This window comes from Candoia aspera, chromosome 4 (genome assembly GCF_035149785.1).
Source record: "Candoia aspera isolate rCanAsp1 chromosome 4, rCanAsp1.hap2, whole genome shotgun sequence".
NCBI classification, from domain to species: Eukaryota; Metazoa; Chordata; class Lepidosauria; order Squamata; family Boidae; genus Candoia; species Candoia aspera.
In genome coordinates this window covers 102,594,701-102,612,761 of record NC_086156.1, presented here as the reverse complement: position 1 = coordinate 102,612,761, position 18,061 = coordinate 102,594,701, and the positions used below count along the sequence as shown (strand labels likewise).

Genomic DNA, 18,061 nt, shown 5'->3' with positions numbered 1-18,061 from the left:
GAAGGGCCTATTCCAGGCCACCTAAGTCAAACACACACAGCCTTTTCCTCCAAAGGGTGTGTGTGTGTGTGTGTGCGCATGTGCGCATGTTTGTGCATTCAGAGTTTACAGGACTCAAGGCTAGAGACTACCCTCCAGTTATTAGGTCCAAGTAGCAGCTTTTACAAAAAGCTTTCAGTTGAAACTCTGGCATATACTGTGCCAGATGTGAAGGGGCTCAGTCCTGTGACATCTGGAGGACATCAGGCTAGATGGAAAAGTCAAGGTACCTCCCCCCATTTTGGTACAGCTCTTGATGAATAGATAGTATTGACTGCGGAGTGTCCTACTGTTTTATTTAAAGCCACAAGGCTTTAATCTGAGCAGATTTCCCAAGTCACATTATTCTGAAACAGTTATTTTTCCTGAATGAGCTCCATTCTCACCATCTGCAATAAGACAAAATCCCACTCTAGGAAGCTGTACAGTAAAGTACTTTGAAACTCATATGAGTATGACATGCAGCAGAATACAGTGGTCCTGGGATGAATTCTGGAGCCAGAGACTCATTTTGGAACGACACTGTAATTACAACTATCATATTTACAACTTCCTGAATGCTCTAGGGCAGTGCTTTTCAACCTTGGCAACTTCAAGATGTGTGGACTTCAGCTGCCAGAATTCCCCAGCCAGCATGGCTGGCTGGGAAATTCTGGGAGTTGAAGTCCACACATCTTAAAAGTTCCCGAAGTTGAAAAAACATTGTTCTAGGGAGTAAGAACCTATTCCAGAAGGAACATTTTATAAAGTCCTTGGTGAGATCACATAAAACATGAAATCTGGATACACCAAGGGCTTAAGCATCCCTTAAGAGCTGAATGCACTCTCAAGCAAAGATGTGCACCTATCTCAATTTTGGGCAAAGGAGGTGGGTTCAGAAACAAAGTGGTTATAGGCTGGAACGTTAGACCTGGCTTGCTTCAGCACCAAGCTGACAGCTCTATGATAAATCAGCTGCCAACGCTGGTGCTGACTCCCGTGGCTTTCCATAACATCCAGCCCCACCAATATTAAACAGGCAACCCTTTGCCTGGCAGACAGACAGCAACAGGAAAAGCTTCTCACTTACTTTAAAGCTGCAGCAGGAGCAAGGAAAAAAGGAAGCTAACATAAGAATGCATTATTTCATTATCTTGGTGGAGAAAGGGTTGCATCTCTTCTGCTGCTGCTGGATGGAATTTGCGAGTGGGGATGGTCTGGCAAAAAACGAGTGGAAAATCCAGACAGCCCACCCTCAAAAAAGGAAGCCAAAATGGGGACCAAACTGGATCCCACTCCCACCCCATCCCAGACAAATGCAGACTATAGAAACCAGGCCCTTAGGAAGTGGTTTCTCCCTCCCTCCGCCAGTTCTCCAGACCATCTGGATGCAGTTAGAAACAGGCGTTTCCTGTTCTCAGCATGGAAAGGCGACTGGGAGGGCAGGAACAGGCCCAGGAGGCCTCGCAATTCAATTCAAAGGGACATAACTGGCATAAGAGGGCAGGCAAATTCCATCATCCCTCAGCTTATTCAGAGGATCAGAGAAACGGGCGCCCCAGAGGCCTTCGCGCTGAAAGCCCCAAAGCAGGCCACAGCATGGTATCCAGCCCACGCCTTCAAAAGGAGTTGGGCTGGGGGAAGAGGGGAATAAACCTTGCCACAGCCCTCTTTGGCAGCGGGTTTGCACAATGTGGTCTTTCAACCAGGTTTCAATTTCGATTCCGCAGAGACTACCCACGTGCGTTAGTCTTCAGCGGGAGTTGTGAAGAGCGGCCCCGTCTTCCTTACGTTCTGTTGAGGAAATAAGGGCAAGCGACACAGACACTCTGAGCATTTCGCGGCTCTCTGTATTTCTCTATGTACAGCAGCTTACACACATTATCGTCCCAACCGCATCACTGGGCCAGCCCCCCTTGAGCCGAGCTCTTGGCGTAAACGCTTCCCCACTTCCTCTGGAAGGAGGCGGCATCTTGACCCTCTGCAGGTTCCTTCAGCAGCGTGGGGGCGTCAGGCGGGCCTCCTCCTGACTCAGTTTCCTTCGGTTACAGCCACGCCCTTCTGACGCCTCCTGGAAGCCTTTCTGCGCAGAGTGGAGAAGGAGCTCTCCAGTTCTGAGGCTCATCTCTGAAGTATCTAGCACCGGAACAGAGCTGCCCCAGAGGCTATATATTCAAAGCTGAGTCCTTCCCACAGTTAGCTCGGACCACAACGAGGTTTCCCGCTTTGAGTTTCAACCAGCCAAAAAGCAGGACTCCCTTTTTGACCAGAAGGATTCCCAAAGCTCCCAAATAAGAGTTCTATGGCTTCTACCCACGTTGGTTTGCCTAGCAGCTGGTAGGGCACTCCCCGTTTCTGATACCCGACCTCCCCCTTTTCCCCCCCGTCTCACCCCCAACCGATCAAGGAGGGCTTGCTCCCACATCCTTCTCCCTGCTAGACTGAGCTCCGACAGCTACGGGACCATCCACTGACCCAGACTCCCCTTTTCTGAGCACCTTGCCATTTATTCACTTAACACGCCAGCCGCCCTCCCCCTCACCCGATCCACAGCAGCGTTGGGGCTTCGGCTGTGCGTCAGACCCGGGAGGGAGGAGACACGAGGACCTGTCCATCAGCTCAGCTGCCCCTCCGAGCCACAGCCCCACGGAGAGTCCAGCACCACTCCCAGCAGCTCTGCAGCTAAACTGCTGGGATTGACCACAGATCGGAGCAGCTCTGCCAGGGCGGCAGCTCGGCGGGTGGGGGTGGACCCCTCCCGGAGGAAGATGGAAGCCACACAGTTCCGAAGCAGTTGGGGCCGGTTCTGCTGCTCGGCCAGGCGGTACACCTGCCCGAGGGTGCCAGGGCGGAGAGAGTCTTGGCACAGGGCCTCGTCCACCAAGGCCTGGAGCTCTGGAAGGAGATACTGTTCAGCCACCACCAGGATTTCTTCTGCCAAAGGGAGGGGGAATGGCACTCCCAAGACCCGGCAGGGCTTGCCACGACAGCCATGGAGGAAGTGCGCGAGAGCCAGGAAGGGTTCCGGCGACACGTTGCGGAGAGTCACGGTGGAGTGGGATGCTTCTGCGAACCCTCCACTCAGCATGGCTCGGAAGACCTCAGAGGCATCACTGACAACCCGGCGCAAGGCCGGCACTCTGCAGCCGGAGTCCAGCTGAAAGAACAGGTCAGCCCCACCTTCATCCACACTGCAAGAGTAAGGGCAAGGCGACGGGGAATCCAGGCGAGGCCGCTTCTGGGCAGGAGACGAGATGGAAGCAGGAGCCGGGGCTTGGGAGCTCAGGAGAAGGGAAAGGGTGTCTGAGGCGTAGAAGACAAAGTAGGGGTCTGGATCCCGCACCAGGACCCCCAGCAAGAGCCGCAGGCCAGAGAGGTCCAACAGGAGCTTCCGACAAAGAGAATCCTTCCTGCAGTGGAGGGGAGACACAGCAAAGGGCATCGCTGCCTGTTGCAACTCAATCTCATTTCTCTCCCCCCATCTCCTGGCAATATTTCTCCTCAAAACTGAGGCAACCTCTGATGGTATGCACCCTTCTCCCCACATCTTCCAGAATTGTGAGATCACACCACCACACCACTGTCTCTTTCAAAGATCTCCCGAGGCAGTGTTTCCCAACCTTGGCAATTTTAAGATATGTGGACTTCAACTCCCAGAATTCCTCAGCCAGCCATGGCCGGCTAGGGAATTCTGGAAGTTGAAGTCCACACATCTTAAAGTTGCCAATGTTGAGAAACACTGTCCTACAGTTTAAAGAATTGTTCTCCATCTGCAGCCTGTTTGGGGATGGAGAACATGGACGTTGCTTTGTGGTTCCAGAGCCACTAACCCACAATGTCTAAACCTCTGGGGATAAATAGAAATCTGAGACAACTCCATCCAGAGGATGCATTCACATATCATGGCCATTCACCTCTCACACTGAACTACAGGCTAAGAATATGGGCTGCGTTCACACAATACTCAACCGCAAACAGACCACCATTGTTAATGCCTAGTGAGTGTCTGCTAGGTCTTTATTTGACCTGCTTAAGGGAGTCACATGAATGCAGCCAGCGCCCATGTCTTGTTCCAACCGGTGGCTGCCATTTTGACAGCTACTTGAGGAAGAAAATGTTTTCCCTCCTCAGCTCGGTTTGAAACCTCTTCTGATGCAGAAAGGGATGCCCAACTCACCGGCAGATAAGGGGCAGGGCCAGTGCGGAGGCTGCTTGGTCCGATTCGCAGCCTGACAGCAGCATGTGAGTGAGAACCCCCACGCCAAAGGGGGACTCTGCTTGCACGCACAGGTTCATCAGCAGCGCCTCTCCTGTAGAGGTGGGGGGAAGGCAGCAGGTCAGACAAGCATCGCCATCTAAAGCAGCAATCTGTCTTGACTGGGAAGAACAGCCACAAACAAGCTGGGGGAATCAATATGCCATACTACCTTTCCAGGTTTTTTCCATTTCTCTTCCTGCTCCATGTTAAGCTCAAGAGGCCTATTTCACCGACTATATGGGAAACAAGAGGCTCTCGCTTGACTGAAAAGCAGGCAGGGACAAATAATGTCCCCCGCCCCACACTGTTGAACCCCAATCTTCTCAGCTATAGCCACTATGATCACCAACAAGAGATCAGGGAAACTGCAGCTCAGCATCTGCAATGGCTGCCTGTTGTCCATCCTGTCACCAAAACCTACTGACTCTTGGTCAACAGTACCACCTGTAATAGCAAGGGGAGACAGGAGTCCCAGCGCTTCGGTCTAGATCAGCGTTTCTCAACCTTGCTGGCTGGGGAATTCTGGGAGTTGAAGTCCACCTATATGAAAGCTGCCAAGGTTGAGAAGCACTGGTCTAGATCCATGGCTGCCCTGATATCAAAGACCCGGTGAGGTGGGACATTAAGGCATAAAGCAGAGATGAGAAGATCCCAAATGTGGTGGTAGGGGTAGAGATAGAACCCCAATATTCTGGACAGCCTTCCCAACCTATGGATGTAGTCTAACACACCCAACTCCTGTAATCCCAAGGAAGCACGCTAGCTAGGGTGAGGGGAGTTATACATCTGTCCCGGGTGGGGGAAGACTGTCCTAATCTATAGGGATGGTGTAGCACGCACATACACCCACCAAGTTCCTTGAATCTTCCAGGGTCACACTTTTCAGCGTCCAAACCACTCGGCTCCTCTTCCTCTGGTTCACTAGTGACGGCAGTAGCGGCTTGCTCAGGGGATACGCCCAAGACCAACCAAGCCCTGATGAGCGAGGGCCCTTGGGAGCGCACAAAGGCTTCCAGGCAGGCTGGGTTGCAGGTGAGACGATGCAACAGCCGAAGGCAACGAGAGGAAGGAGAAGGGCTCCCGGTGATGTAACGCAACAGCCCCTGCAGCGTGACCGGCGTCACTAAGCTGCGACTGGGATCCTCAGCCTGAGAAAACCGGGAGAGGAGGAGCAATGCTGGGGCTTCGGGCGCATGGAGGTCTGGGTCACCCTCGCGCGGGGAGAAAGAGAGGGGCAAGGCTAAGGAGAGCCAGGGAGATGAAGCCTCGCCGACAGGGCGCAACCCCTGAGGTGGTGTGCTTTGCTCAAAGGTGGAGCGGAGCCTGGCACGCCGTTTCCAGCAAGAGGTCGGCGTCTTGTACTCCTCGGGAGAACTCAGGAGAGTCTGAACACTCAGCTTTGGAGGGACCAAACACACTTCCTCTGTGGCCGGGGATCTGGCAACAGGCCCGGGTGACAGCTGGCTTGGGTCATTCTTGCTTGGAATCAAGATCACTGGAGCGGAGCCGGAGTTACTGGGCCCAGGGTTATTCTGGCTGGTTACCAACGCAATCCAAGTGGACTGTTCAGCCCTTCCATCGACTTTGCCTGGATTTATCATCCCTGAATTTGGCATTTCCCCTGACATGGATGAACAAGGCAGCCTGAAGGCGTCATCTCCAGTGAGCTCCTCCTCTAAATTTGCCACTTCCGACATCCCCAGCTCCTTTTGCTGCTTACTGGCCCCGGCTGTTTTTTGCTCCTGATTCCCATCCGAATGTGGAACCTCCGAGACAGGTTCTAGATGGAGATTTTCCGATTCAGCCAACAAAGGCAATGCTGCAGGACAGAGGTTCTGGTCTGGAAGAATGCCATCTCTCGCTGCTGAATGTAAAGCCTCCGAAATGCTGGGTTGCCCCACAAGAGGCAAATCCAAGAAAGGAGAATGTAAGAAATCGGGAGATTCCGCTCTAGAATGGGTTTTCATCCCAGACGTGCTGTGGCAAGGTCCCAGAGATTCGTCTTGTAGTTCTTGGCTGGGACTAACATCTCCTTGGACCTCCAGCTCAGAAAGGGTGGTATCAGGAGACCATTGCGGAGAAAGATCTCCTGGGCTGGAAATATAACCTTCTGAAAGAAGCCAGGATCTGCATGGGGTACAAAGAAGAGATGCACAGAAGAATAAGCCTTGAGATGGAAGATCTGGAGTGGGGAGAGAAGGGGTCTCAAGAGCAAAAACAGCACCCCTTTGGTCAGAAATATTGGAACAGATATTCTGTACAGATTGTACCGCTCAGCTTGCAGCCTCTCAGCTGCAAATGTTTCAGTTATCTGTATTAGCATGACAGAAGACTCTCCATCTGCAGAGTGATGCTGTCACAGGCATCCATACCTGGTGGAAAAATAATGAAAGGTGTGCCAAGCCATTCAGGGCACAAACTCCACCTTTTCATAGTTGCATCCCTTGACATGGTTGGCCAGGCACTGTCACCTGCTGAAGCACAGGAATACAGTTTTAGGGAGTAAACCAAATAGGAGGCACCAAATTCAGAGAAATGCAACTTCCCATTAAAAGAAAAACAAACAGCTGAATCTGTAAGCCATGTGAATTTAAAACTTTGGAGGAAGAATTCAGAAGTCGCTCTGCAGAGCTGGCAACAATCAGAGAAGGGAGTCACATACCTGCCCAGCTCTGCTTACCTCCAACTGCCCACCAGCTCCCAATTTTGATACTTGTCTTTTTCAGTTTGCCAGGGCCTTCCTAGAATTCCCAAAATTTGGAATACCAGAATCAAGTATGCAAGATAGACAACTGTCCTTCATTTGCGTAAGTGTAAAACCTTAACGTGTTGATGCAGTTTTTATTTTTTATTGTCTGCCCACGTTTCCTATCATAGAATTGCATTTCCCAAATGGACTTCAGAATGTAAGAGCCTTTATTTAGCAGCTTTCAAACTCACTTCATCCATCTCTGATTTATAAACCTGCCTTTTCCACTACAATACCCTTGAGGCACTTCGGAATACAATCCTTCTTACTGGAACACAAGCCCAACATGGCCACCAACCATTGGGCTGCAGACAACAGGAGTTGTCAAACGCATCTGAAGCTGTTCAAAATGGCCCCTGCACCAAGATGGCATCCAGTCGAAAACCAGATTTACCTGAGACTCTGAAAGCTGGAAGACTCTGCTCCGGGTAAGGCTTGCTCTCCTCGTCGCCCCTCAGCAGGGAAGTCAAACGAGGCCGCCTCTTTCTCATCTTCCTGTTCGTCCTCCTCTTCCACCTGTTCTCGGCCTGCCCACTGGCCCTGGGCTGCCAGCCTGCTGACCAGCAAGGACACCAGCCCTCCAGCCTGCAGCACCTCCAGGGCTTCCTCATCATAGAAAAAGGCCACAAAAGCCACCACCACGCGAGCATGTGAAGAGCTGTGACATCGGTCCCGCAACAGGGAGAGCAGCAACTCCAATCCTCCGGTTTCACGCACCCGGCTTCGATTAACAGCCTCCCGGCACAGCAGACACAAAGCTTTCACCAGTGGATGGAGGGAGGCCCCAGGCGCCCCGGCCCCCCTGCGTCGTCGGATCTCCCCCACCAGCAATTCCACCCCGCCGGCGTTGCCAATGGCTGGCCTCAGCATGCCCTGCAGACAGAGGTTGGCGAGGACCGCAAGCGCTGACTCCCGCACGACCCGTTTCTCATGGCCGGCCAAGGCCACGATCGGCCCCATCCCGCCTCCCAAGCTGAGCTGCTCCGCACAGTCACGACTGCAGCCCTTGGTCAGCTCCACAAGGGCACGTATGGCCGCCGCAACCAGGGCCCCGTCATCCAGGGAGGAAGCCAAGCGCTTGGCTACGGGGCGGACTGCCCCCTGCTGGGCCAGCGTAAGACGATGCGTGGGAGTGTCGGCTAGGTAGCGAACGGCCCTGATCACGCTCTGCAAACATTCGCTGTCCTGGGAGGTGGTGAGGACCTGGATGAGCTGGGGCACAGCTCCTGTGACGGAAATATTTGGGGAGTGGGGAAACGGCATAAGAGAAAGAGAAGTCCCGTTACAAGGTCCTACGTATTCTAAACGTGAGTCAGCCAGAGCACATTTCCAGGCATCTCAGTAACACGCATCTCTGCTTATTCTTAGATACTCAGCTTTTTATTGACTGCGGTGACCAAGCAGCGCTCAAAAGTACCATATTGACCACGGCGACTTGCCTGGCAATTGATTCAGGTCACCTTGCTACCGTCTACCTGTCAGGCCAATTGCACTAACTGGGGCTGCTCCCTCTACTCTCCGCTTAAAGGAAGCGGCAAAAGGAGGCTTCCATCAGGAGATCTACCGGAGATGTGGCAGGCCTCCACCCTTTTAGCCTTCTGGAAGAGCTGACTGTTCTCCCAAGCGCTGGGCTAGGGTGCGGGCGTTGATTTTGGTATTCTTGTTTTCTTTTTATGTTTTATTGTTGCTGCTCTGAGTCACACAAGTCCTTTAAACAGATGGATGAAGAGATATGCTCTAGTTTCTAGTGATACCGTTTCTCCCCAGAATATGGAGAATCCTATAAAAGTCTGCCCTGGAACTTCAACAGAGTAATTTGGAACTTGATCCCCGATCATGGAAAGCCACTCAAACCCCTCCCAGCAAAGAGAGGGACACCTCCACCGCCTCCCCACCCCACAAATTAGCAGAAAGAATGCTCTGGATCCATCATGACGCAGAGACGCTTAACAGATCGCTGCTTTTAATTTGCGGTCAGTCTGTAGAGCATCACATTTGGCAAAACTATTATTGCAAATGTTCTACCGTGCCATACAAACGCCACTAAGGAGTTTTTAAACATCCTTCAGAGCTGACATCAAATATTATTATGAATAGAATATATAAAATGTGGAAGTTTTTATTTAATATTTCAAGCATTCAGCATACCCAAGGATATTATAGATGGTATGGATATACAAGAGCGCACAGAGTTGATAATGATACGCGTATTGGTCAGGGGGAGCTGAGACCAGGCAAACAGAAATTTGCCTGAGGGCGCCTGATACAGCTGAACACAGGACCTTTATCCGTCAAGCCATATTGACTCTAAGCAATTCACAGCTCTTCATCCATGTGAGTGTGTGTGGGCATGACAGAGAGAGGGAGGGAGGGGAAAGTCCAACTAACGATGTTGGAAAATAAACTTGAGGTTCCCTTTAATGGTTAAAGGGGAGATGGGTGAGAAAATAGCTATTCCTCCTGTCTCCACAGTACAGGCAGTCCTCATTTACTGACCACAATTGGGACTGACAACTCCATCACTAAGAGGCACAGTCATTAAGCGCAATGTCAGGTGACTATGCCGACTTACAACATCAGTTCCAGCTGTGGTTGTTAAGTGAATCACCCACAGTCATTAAGTGCAATGTCGGGTAACTGCAACTTGCGACTTCCTGCTGGCTTCCCCATTGACTTTGCTTGTCGGAAGCCAGCTGTGAAGGTTACAAAGGGTGATTACATGACTGCGGGGCCCTGCAACCATTGTAAATGCATGCTGGCTGCCAAGCGCCCGAATCACGATCACATGACCGTGGGGACACTGCGACGGCTGCAACTTCGAGGACCGAAAACACACACACACACAGAGTTGTACACTCACAGAGATCCTACCCCGCTTCCCCACCCAGCCCCTGTTCAACCTGCTTCATGGATGGCCTGGCAATTTTCTGAGTCTACAGCCAAGTTGCCGAGTGCCCGCGCTGTCCGATTCTGGATACTTTCCACAGCAAGTGACTTCAGGATAATAACTACAAAAAGAGAAAATGGGGAAAGGGAACAGTTTGATAATCCAGCTGTAAAACCACAACTTTCACAGAAGTAGCCAGTTACATGTGGGGGGGGGGAGTTTGTGGCACTTCAAAGACTAACACATTTAGTCTTTTTTTTATCACTTTCTACTAAGAGGCAGTTACTCCAGGATGGAGAAAGGATGGGCAACATTTGCTCTCTGATCCCAATCCAACCCAACCTGTGCATTACAGAATATCAGCTTCTAGATAAGAAACACCAGCTTCAAGAACCAGTTTGGTGTAGTGCTTAAGGTGCCAAACTAAAAACTGGGAGACTGTGAGTTCTGGTCTTTCCTTAGGCATGGAAGCCAGCTGGGTGACTTTGGGCCAGTCCCCCTCTCTCAGCCCAACCCACCTCGCAGGGTTGTCATTCATGGGGGAAATAGGAGGAAATAGAATTATGTACATTGCCTCAAACTGTAAAAAATAAAAGCAGGACATACCTGTACATCTAATTAACAAATAAATACCAGATCCCTAAATTTTATATATTACACTGTCTGCCATGCACTATATGATGCTAGATATTTCTGAAAAAGCTGCAAAATCTCTTGCACGGTGAGTGTACATGTATTTATGAGATCTTTTCACAGCTAGGGCATGCACCAGTACGACCTCCAATTCCGAAAACTTCTACTAATTTCTCTTCAGAGGAAAAGCCAGCCAATTCTTTCATGCATTTATTCACTCATCTAAATACAAAGTACTTAGCAGAGCCTCACAACTTGGCATCAAAAAGGGTCTGAGAAAATCAAAAGGTAAGCATTAATAGAACCTAAACCTGTTTCTGCTGGCTTGAAACCATGAATAGCTTTCAATTTTCCCTGTCCCTCCATTTAAAGAATGAAGCTGTGGTACTCACAATATTAACAGGCAGATGGCGTGCCAACTACACCAACTGCAGACTGCAAGTTACAAGCTTAGGCATAACTTAGCTGTGATTCTTAAGCATCTCGCCAAGCATTTTAGCCCATCAAATTGTCACAAATCTAACCTGAGATGCTGCACATTTAGCAGCATCTCAGGTTAGATTCTAGAGTCCAGGCCGATACACAAGGCTCAGAATGGTATGGTTTAAAATCCTTAAAATTGATACAATATTTAACGAATGAGATTTACTTCTAGCTAAAATCCTCTCTAAGGGGGAAAGTCTGAGGTTTCAGCTTGCCCACCTCCAATACCCCGAAGCCCTTTTTAAGGTTACAAAGTTGTCATCCTTTTGAATCCAAAGGTTATGCACCATCCGATTTAAGGGGACATAAAAGTGACCCCCCCTCCTTCCCCCCCCATGTGGATGCCCTGATATGAGAAGGAAGCCCCACCCACAACAGGGGAGGCCTCACGAGGCCCAGCTCGGCTTGATGGGAACCGGACCCTCCCCCTCCCCACCAAGGCTGCATCTTCAATCCTTGGCAAGCCAAGATGCCCTTCCCCAAGCCCCTACCGATGCGACGGACTTCAACTCCCACAATCCCGACGCACCTCCCCCATCGCCCCGGCTGGCTGGGAATCATGGGAGTTGAAGTCCACGACGTGTACAGGCATCAGGCTCGGGCGGGTGGCTCTACCGATGACGGCAGAGTCTGAGTCAGAGGCTGAAACAGCCCCACCCCCCCAGGGACCCCTGAAGCTCTTCTGGGGGGCGCAGAGAGGCTCTTCCCCATCACGCCCCCGCTCTGCCCCCCCCTTTCGCACTCACCTAGCGGTGGGATCCCCCCAAGTTCGCGCACCTGGGTGCGGCTGCCCCCTTCGGTGCAGCAGTTCCCCAGGATGCTGAGGGCCAGGTCCAAAGTGCGGCGCGGCCGCGGGGGGCCAGACAGGATCCCCAGGAGTGGCGCCAGCCCTCCACGGGTCCTGAAACGAGCAATGCCTCCCGTCTCCTTGATGTGCTGGGTCCTGAGGGCCAACAAGGCCTTGCCCAGCCCTGGCTCGGTCCCCCTCTGCAGCTGGGCCAGGCAATAACCTAAGGAGCTGGTGGGGGCACAGGCTCCACCCCCCGAACCCCTTGAAGCAGGAGCCGCCATCTTGGGGAGAATCCCTTTCCTAAGGTCTGAGGGGGGTTGGCGTCAAAGCACGGGGGCCCGGGGCACACTGGGAATTGTAGTCCTCTCCCCAAAGGAAGGGGGAGAGGCTACAAGTCCCAGGATAGATCACACGGCTCCAAGCAGGGCAGGGGAAGGAGTGATGCATGACGGTAACTGTAGTTCCTTCCTCGTCCTTTGTGATAAATAACGTCAAGAGGATGGACCGCAACTTCCATAGAGCTATGTGCCAGCAAATGACAGGCGTGAGCGTGTGCAGCAAAGGATGACGGGAACTAAACCGTATCCTACATCTCCCATTGAGACCGTGATCGTCTCAAAAATGGGAGGGGCGGAGTGGAGAAGTGCATTTTGGGAGTAGTAGTTTCACTGGTAGACTAGGTGGGAATAAACAAACCATACATGTGTGGCTTTTTGCAACGATTTTTCATGTTCTGAAGAAGAATGCAAAAGAGCATATAAGTTTTTTGGAAAACTGTTGTAGGCCTCAAAAGAAACAAAGTGAAGCATATTTTAATACTGTTTTGCATAGTAAATTTTGATACTAGGTTTTGTGTTTAAATTGCAGTTAAATTATGCTCAGTGATGTATAGAATATTGTAAGCAAATTTTTAAAAGGAAGTGCTAAAAAAAGAAGAGAGCCTTCCCTCCATAAAACTTAAAGCTCAAATCAGCCAGCCTTCCTCCTCATCTTCCACCCCAGACTACTGGATGACTAGGGGACTGATGTCAAGATTAAAGACCACGGAACAACGTACTGGTTTAAGATTGGGAAAGGAGTACGGCAGGGCTGTATACTCTCACCCTACCTATTCAACTTGTATGCAGAACACATCATGCGACATGCTGGGCTTGAGGAATCTAAGGCTGGAGTTAAAATCGCTGGAAGAAACATTAACAATCTCAGATATGCAGATGATACCACTTTGATGGCTGAAAGCGAAGAGGAACTGAGGAGCCTTATGATGAAGGTGAAAGAAGAAAGTGCAAAAGCTGGCTTGCAGCTAAACCTCCAAAAAAAAAAAACACCAAGATTATGGCAACCAGCTTGATTGATAACTGGCAAATAGAGGGAGAAAATGTAGAAGCAGTGAAAGACTTTGTATTCCTAGGTGCAAAGATTACTGCAGATGCTGACTGCAGTCAGGAAATCAGAAGACGCGTAATCCTTGGGAGAAGAGCAATGACAAATCTCGATAAAATAGTCAAGAGCAGAGACCTCACACTGACAACAAAGGCCCGCATAGTTAAAGCAATGGTGTTCCCCGTAGTAACATATGGCTGCGAGAGCTGGACCATAAGGAAGGCTGAGCGAAGGAAGATCGATGCTTTTGAACTGTGGTGTTGGAGGAAAATTCTGAGAGTGCCTTGGACTGCAAGAAGATCAAACCAGTCCATCCTCCAGGAAATAAAGCCAGACTGCTCACTTGAGGGAATGATATTAAAGGCAAAACTGAAGTACTTTGGCCACATAATGAGAAGACAGGACACCCTGGAGAAGATGCTGATGCTAGGGAGAGTGGAGAGGGCAAAAGGAAGAGGGGCCGACCAAGGGCAAGGTGGATGGATGATATTCTAGAGGTGACGGACTCGTCCCTGGGGGAGCTGGGGGTGTTGACGACCGACAGGAAGCTCTGGCGTGGGCTGGTCCATGAAGTCACGAAGAGTCGGAAGCGACTGAATGAATAAACAACAAAAGGGGACTGATCGGTGGTGGAACCAACAAATTTGGACAGCATGAGGTTGGGGGGGTGGGGGAATGAACAAAATTAAGAGGGATTACACAAGCAAGTCCTATCATCAGACAGAGTGAGGAGGCTGTCTCAGAAAACAATCAAAAAGCAACAAAGTGCTTTGTTAGTATTGCTGAATTTTTGCCAGGGAGTGGGAGAGGTTGAAGGCATTTTCTCTCTCAGCTGCCAAGATTTCCTTTGGATATTGTGCCCCTTGATTGGAGAGGGAAGTGGGGTTTGCTTCATTTCCTCAAAGAGCTAAATGTCTTAGAGCAGGGCTGGGCAGAGGGGAGCAGAGAGAAAGGAGAGAAGGAAGGGCTCCGTGGTGCAATCCAGAACATAATTGCTATCGTATCTGTTCCCACATCTTTACTTTGAGGAGCCCAACCCAGCACATGGTTCGACCTCTCTGAACTTCTGCAGCCCTGCTCACATCCTGTTTCAAGAGGCGGCTGAGTCAGAGTAAGGATGCTGGTACCCCAGGACAGTCAGAGTCTCCTTGGTGGAGGCCCACCCCTTGCTGGGATCAGCTTGAGTACCTCTAGCTTTTTTCCTAGAGAACTGGCCTCATCTGGAAGTGTAGAGGCATCTTTGCTTTCTCCGTGGAAGGAATGTGGAGGACATTCAAGCTGGTAAACAGAGGGCTGATTACAGTGTAAACTCATACTACCTGCAGCCACTACTATCTGTGCAGATCAGATTATTGGGGTGGGGGGGGAGCAGGAGGAAGAGTGTCCCCAAGAGAAAGAGAGAACAATCCCACATTTCCTAACAACACACATATCAGGTCATCTTTTATCAACTGGACAATCAAAACAAGTGTTGGCTAAACATCTAAGAGGAATGGAGCTTAGGGGCACTGTTTTTCTATCTTTCAACTTCCTCCACCACTGTTCCCAGTTCAGACAAGCACAGAGGGAATGTAGGTTGAAGGACATGTTCATGTTCACCCCTCTTAGCAAGGCCACCTGCTTCATCCCACACTTGAAATAGCCACCATCTTTGAATTAAACTTACAGGTGTACACAGGTCCAAAACTTGCATTCATTCCCATTCCCAACATTTGGAACAATAATGGATTGGTTATTAGTCCTGCACACACTGGATTTTGTACATACCAACTCACTCTTGTTATTTTCTCTCCAAGTGGCACTCAATAAATTCAAAATCGCATGGATGCAGTGAGGCAGGTTGGAGCATGCATGTTCTCACTTCCTTGCTGCCTACAACCCCTGGAGTTTGTCCAGGCTCTCAGCAAAGACAAGAGGATAATTGTTTCTGCTTCAGATGTGATGACATCTCAAGCCAAATGGGTCAGAGAGCAGGAAAGTGCATTTCATCAAAAGTCCCTTTCTCATGCTTGCAAGTTATATAGTAGATGCAATATATTTGGAGGAAAGCCAATCAAGCCATAATATGCAGAGAGGAAGACACTCTCTGGAAAACACAGGAAAGATGAGGTTCATGGTAGGCATCACCATTTGGTATTCCGGCATAGAAGATGTGGCTCATATATTTATTTGTTTGCTCCTTTTTGGTTCTGCCACAGTTAAGAGACTTGTGGTAGGTTACAGTTTCAATAGTAAAACATACATTGTACAAACAGTTTTATATAACAATAAACAATAATTGAACCACAGATAAAATAGATGGCAACACCTATAACCAAAAGCCCTCTTAAAGAATTCTATTTTTTATAATTTCCTGAGGCCTATCAAGGCAGATGCTGATCAGATTGCAGGAGGCAGGGAGTTCCATAACTTTGGTGCTGCCAAAGAAAATCATTTGCACACCTTCTTCTCCCTAATCTCACTGAAAGGGGGGACTTCTAATAGATACTCCTGGGAGCTCCCCATTGGGCAAGTTGATAATGATTGGAGGAGATGGTCCTGGAGATATTCTGGAGTCAAGCCATGTAGGGCTTCAAAGTTCAAAAACAGTGCTTCAAATTGGATATGGAAGCTAATAGGAAGCCAGTGCAAGACTACTATAGGTGTAATATACTCATGGTGGCACATAATCACCAACAACTGGGTCACTGCATTCTGGACTAATTGAAGCTTCTATGTAGCCTTCAAAGGTAGCCTCATATACAGTACATTAAAATACTCCAACAAACTGTTCATGAGGGCACAAGTCAGTGCTGCAAGATCACCCTCTCTTAAGTAAGGCTTCAACTGTCCAGCAATAGCCAAGAGTCCAGGGGGACTCCCAGCCCCCAAACCTGATGTGGCATTGCCACCCCATTAAGAGATACAACTGGAGACATAGAGAACCCACAGTGAACAAGCAGTAACTCTATCCTGTCAGAATTCAGCCTCACCCATCCTGCCCCACCTCATAGCCTCAAAATACTGAGTCAAGCTAGTGACAGCATCATCTGTATGGCCCTCAGTAGCAATGTACAATTGGGTGTCATCAATGTATTAAAGCCTGATCCTTCAGATGACCTCTCCTGGTGGTTTCATGTAGCTTTTAAAGAGTAAGAGATAAAGGACCAAGCCTTGCAGTATATCACAAGCAAGAGGCCACTCAGCCAACCTCTCATTCCCCCCCTCCCCCAAACACTGACTGGACTTGTCCACTGAGGAAGGAGCAGAACAACTTCAACCGTGCCTCTATCTCCCAACTCCTGCAGGCAATCTAGAAGGATATCATGGTTGATGGTATAGAAGGCTGCTGAAGTAGGTCCAGAAGGGATGCATCTCTCCATCCATTTCTTGATACAAATCATCAATTAATGCTGTCTCAGTTCCATGCCCAGGCCTGAATCCCAACTAGAAAAGGTTCAGATAATCCCCTTCTTCTAGGGGGCTCTGTAGATGAACAATGACCAGAGTCTCAATAACCTTCCCCCCGAAAGGAGCAGGAGGATACTTATTAAATACAGATGGACCCCAAGAGGAACTCCAGAGGAGGAAATGAGCCCTGGCCTCCTTGAAGACTGGTGACATCAACTCCTCATGCAGTGAGGCATTGATTACCTCCTAGATCCAATCTGTCACTCCTAAAGAGTGACCACTTAAAGAGCTAGGGATGGGGCAGTGATCAAGGTCACAAATGGCCAATCATGAGGGCACCATGTCCACTCCATAAGCCAGAACTGATCCCAGATAATAAAGCCTGATGTTGCCCAGTCATCACAATGGGCTGTGCCCATGCAGAGCCAAGATTTATTTTTTATTTTTTATTTATTTATTTAAAAGATTTACAGTATATAGCCACCCATCTTATGCAATATAATCCTGGGTGGCTCACAACCAACAATAAAAACATAAAAACAAATCCGGAAAACTCCCAGTGCCCTCAACTGCCCCACATCCACAAATAGAACCTTTCTGGGCTCCAGCCTCACACTACTCCAGTGCTGTGGGAAAAGCCAGACCTTCATGGCGTTTTGGAAGGCTAGGAGGGTAGGGGCCTGCCAGACCTCAGTGGGGTGGGTGTTCCACAGGGCAGGGGCAGCTCTGGAGAAGGTTCACTGCCTAGGTCCCACTAGATGTCAACATTTAAGGGACCTGGAGCGCACCCACCCTAGCTGACCTAGTGGAAGGGCAGATACCTTCGGGAAGAGGAGGACCCACAACTAACTTGGCCCTGTGCCATTCAAGGCTGTAAAGGTGATAACCAACACCTTGAATTGCACCCAGAAAGAAACTGGAAGCCAGTGCAGTTCATGCAGCAGTGGTGTAACAGGGGCGAATCATGGGGCACCCATGGTGGGGTAACGTTTACTACCGTATTCTGAACCAGTTATAGTTTTCAGATGGTCTTCAAAGGCAGCCCCATGTAGAGCGGGTTGCAGTAATCAGCCAAGAATTGTCAGGCCCGGCCCAAGAATGACAAAGAATCAATCCAGCCAAACTCCAGTTCTTTATTTGCTCACACCGTGTAGACAGAATCTTGCCGGACTAAAGCAACTCTACCTAGCCTAAGGGGAAATAACCTGGGATGGCTCTAGGGCAGGGCTATTCTGAACCTCTTAGTTTTCCTACAATCTCCTCCTGGACTGTCTCCTCTTATCTTGTCCTCCTCCTTGGAATGGGCTCCCTCCTTCCTAAGAACCGGCAGCTTTACTGAAATCCACCACAGGGCATGAGTGACCATGAGCAAGGCCTCCCCATCCAGGAATGGGCATAATTGGCACACAAGATGGATCTGTGCAAAGGGCCCCCTAGCCACAGTTACCACCTGCTCCTCGGGCAGGAGCT

The 18,061-nt window shown here is 49.8% G+C and overlaps 1 protein-coding gene across 2 annotated transcripts; it reads right to left on the bottom strand.

Annotated features, from left to right (window-relative positions):
- Positions 1 to 1,846: 1,846 nt before the first annotated feature.
- On the bottom strand, positions 1,847 to 12,197 carry ARMC5 (armadillo repeat containing 5). 2 transcript variants are annotated; one of them, XM_063301402.1, is made up of 6 exons: positions 11,775 to 12,197; positions 9,926 to 10,033; positions 7,420 to 8,251; positions 5,127 to 6,403; positions 4,196 to 4,328; positions 1,847 to 3,428 (listed from the first exon to the last, which is right to left on the bottom strand). In XM_063301402.1, the coding sequence occupies exons 1-6, from the start codon at positions 12,097 to 12,099 to the stop codon at positions 2,633 to 2,635; spliced, it is 3,471 nt and encodes a 1,156-aa protein (XP_063157472.1). In that variant the 5' UTR covers positions 12,100 to 12,197; the 3' UTR covers positions 1,847 to 2,632. The 2 variants fall into 2 exon arrangements, with proteins under 2 accessions (XP_063157472.1, XP_063157473.1); XM_063301403.1 differs by lacking the exon at positions 11,775 to 12,197 and having other exon boundaries at positions 9,910 to 9,987.
- Positions 12,198 to 18,061: the final 5,864 nt, after the last annotated feature.

Coding starts and splice junctions, on each gene's coding strand:
- ARMC5 (XM_063301402.1), bottom strand. CDS start 12,099: ATGGCGGCTCCTGCTTCAAGGGGTTCGGGGGGTGGAGCCTGTGCCCCC. Junction 8,252..9,925: donor CCAGGCCATCCATGAAGCAG/GTTGAACAGGGG, acceptor TTTCCGTCACAG/GAGCTGTGCCCCAGCTCATC. Junction 6,404..7,419: donor TCCAGCTTTCAGAGTCTCAG/GTAAATCTGGTT, acceptor TACCCCATGCAG/ATCCTGGCTTCTTTCAGAAG.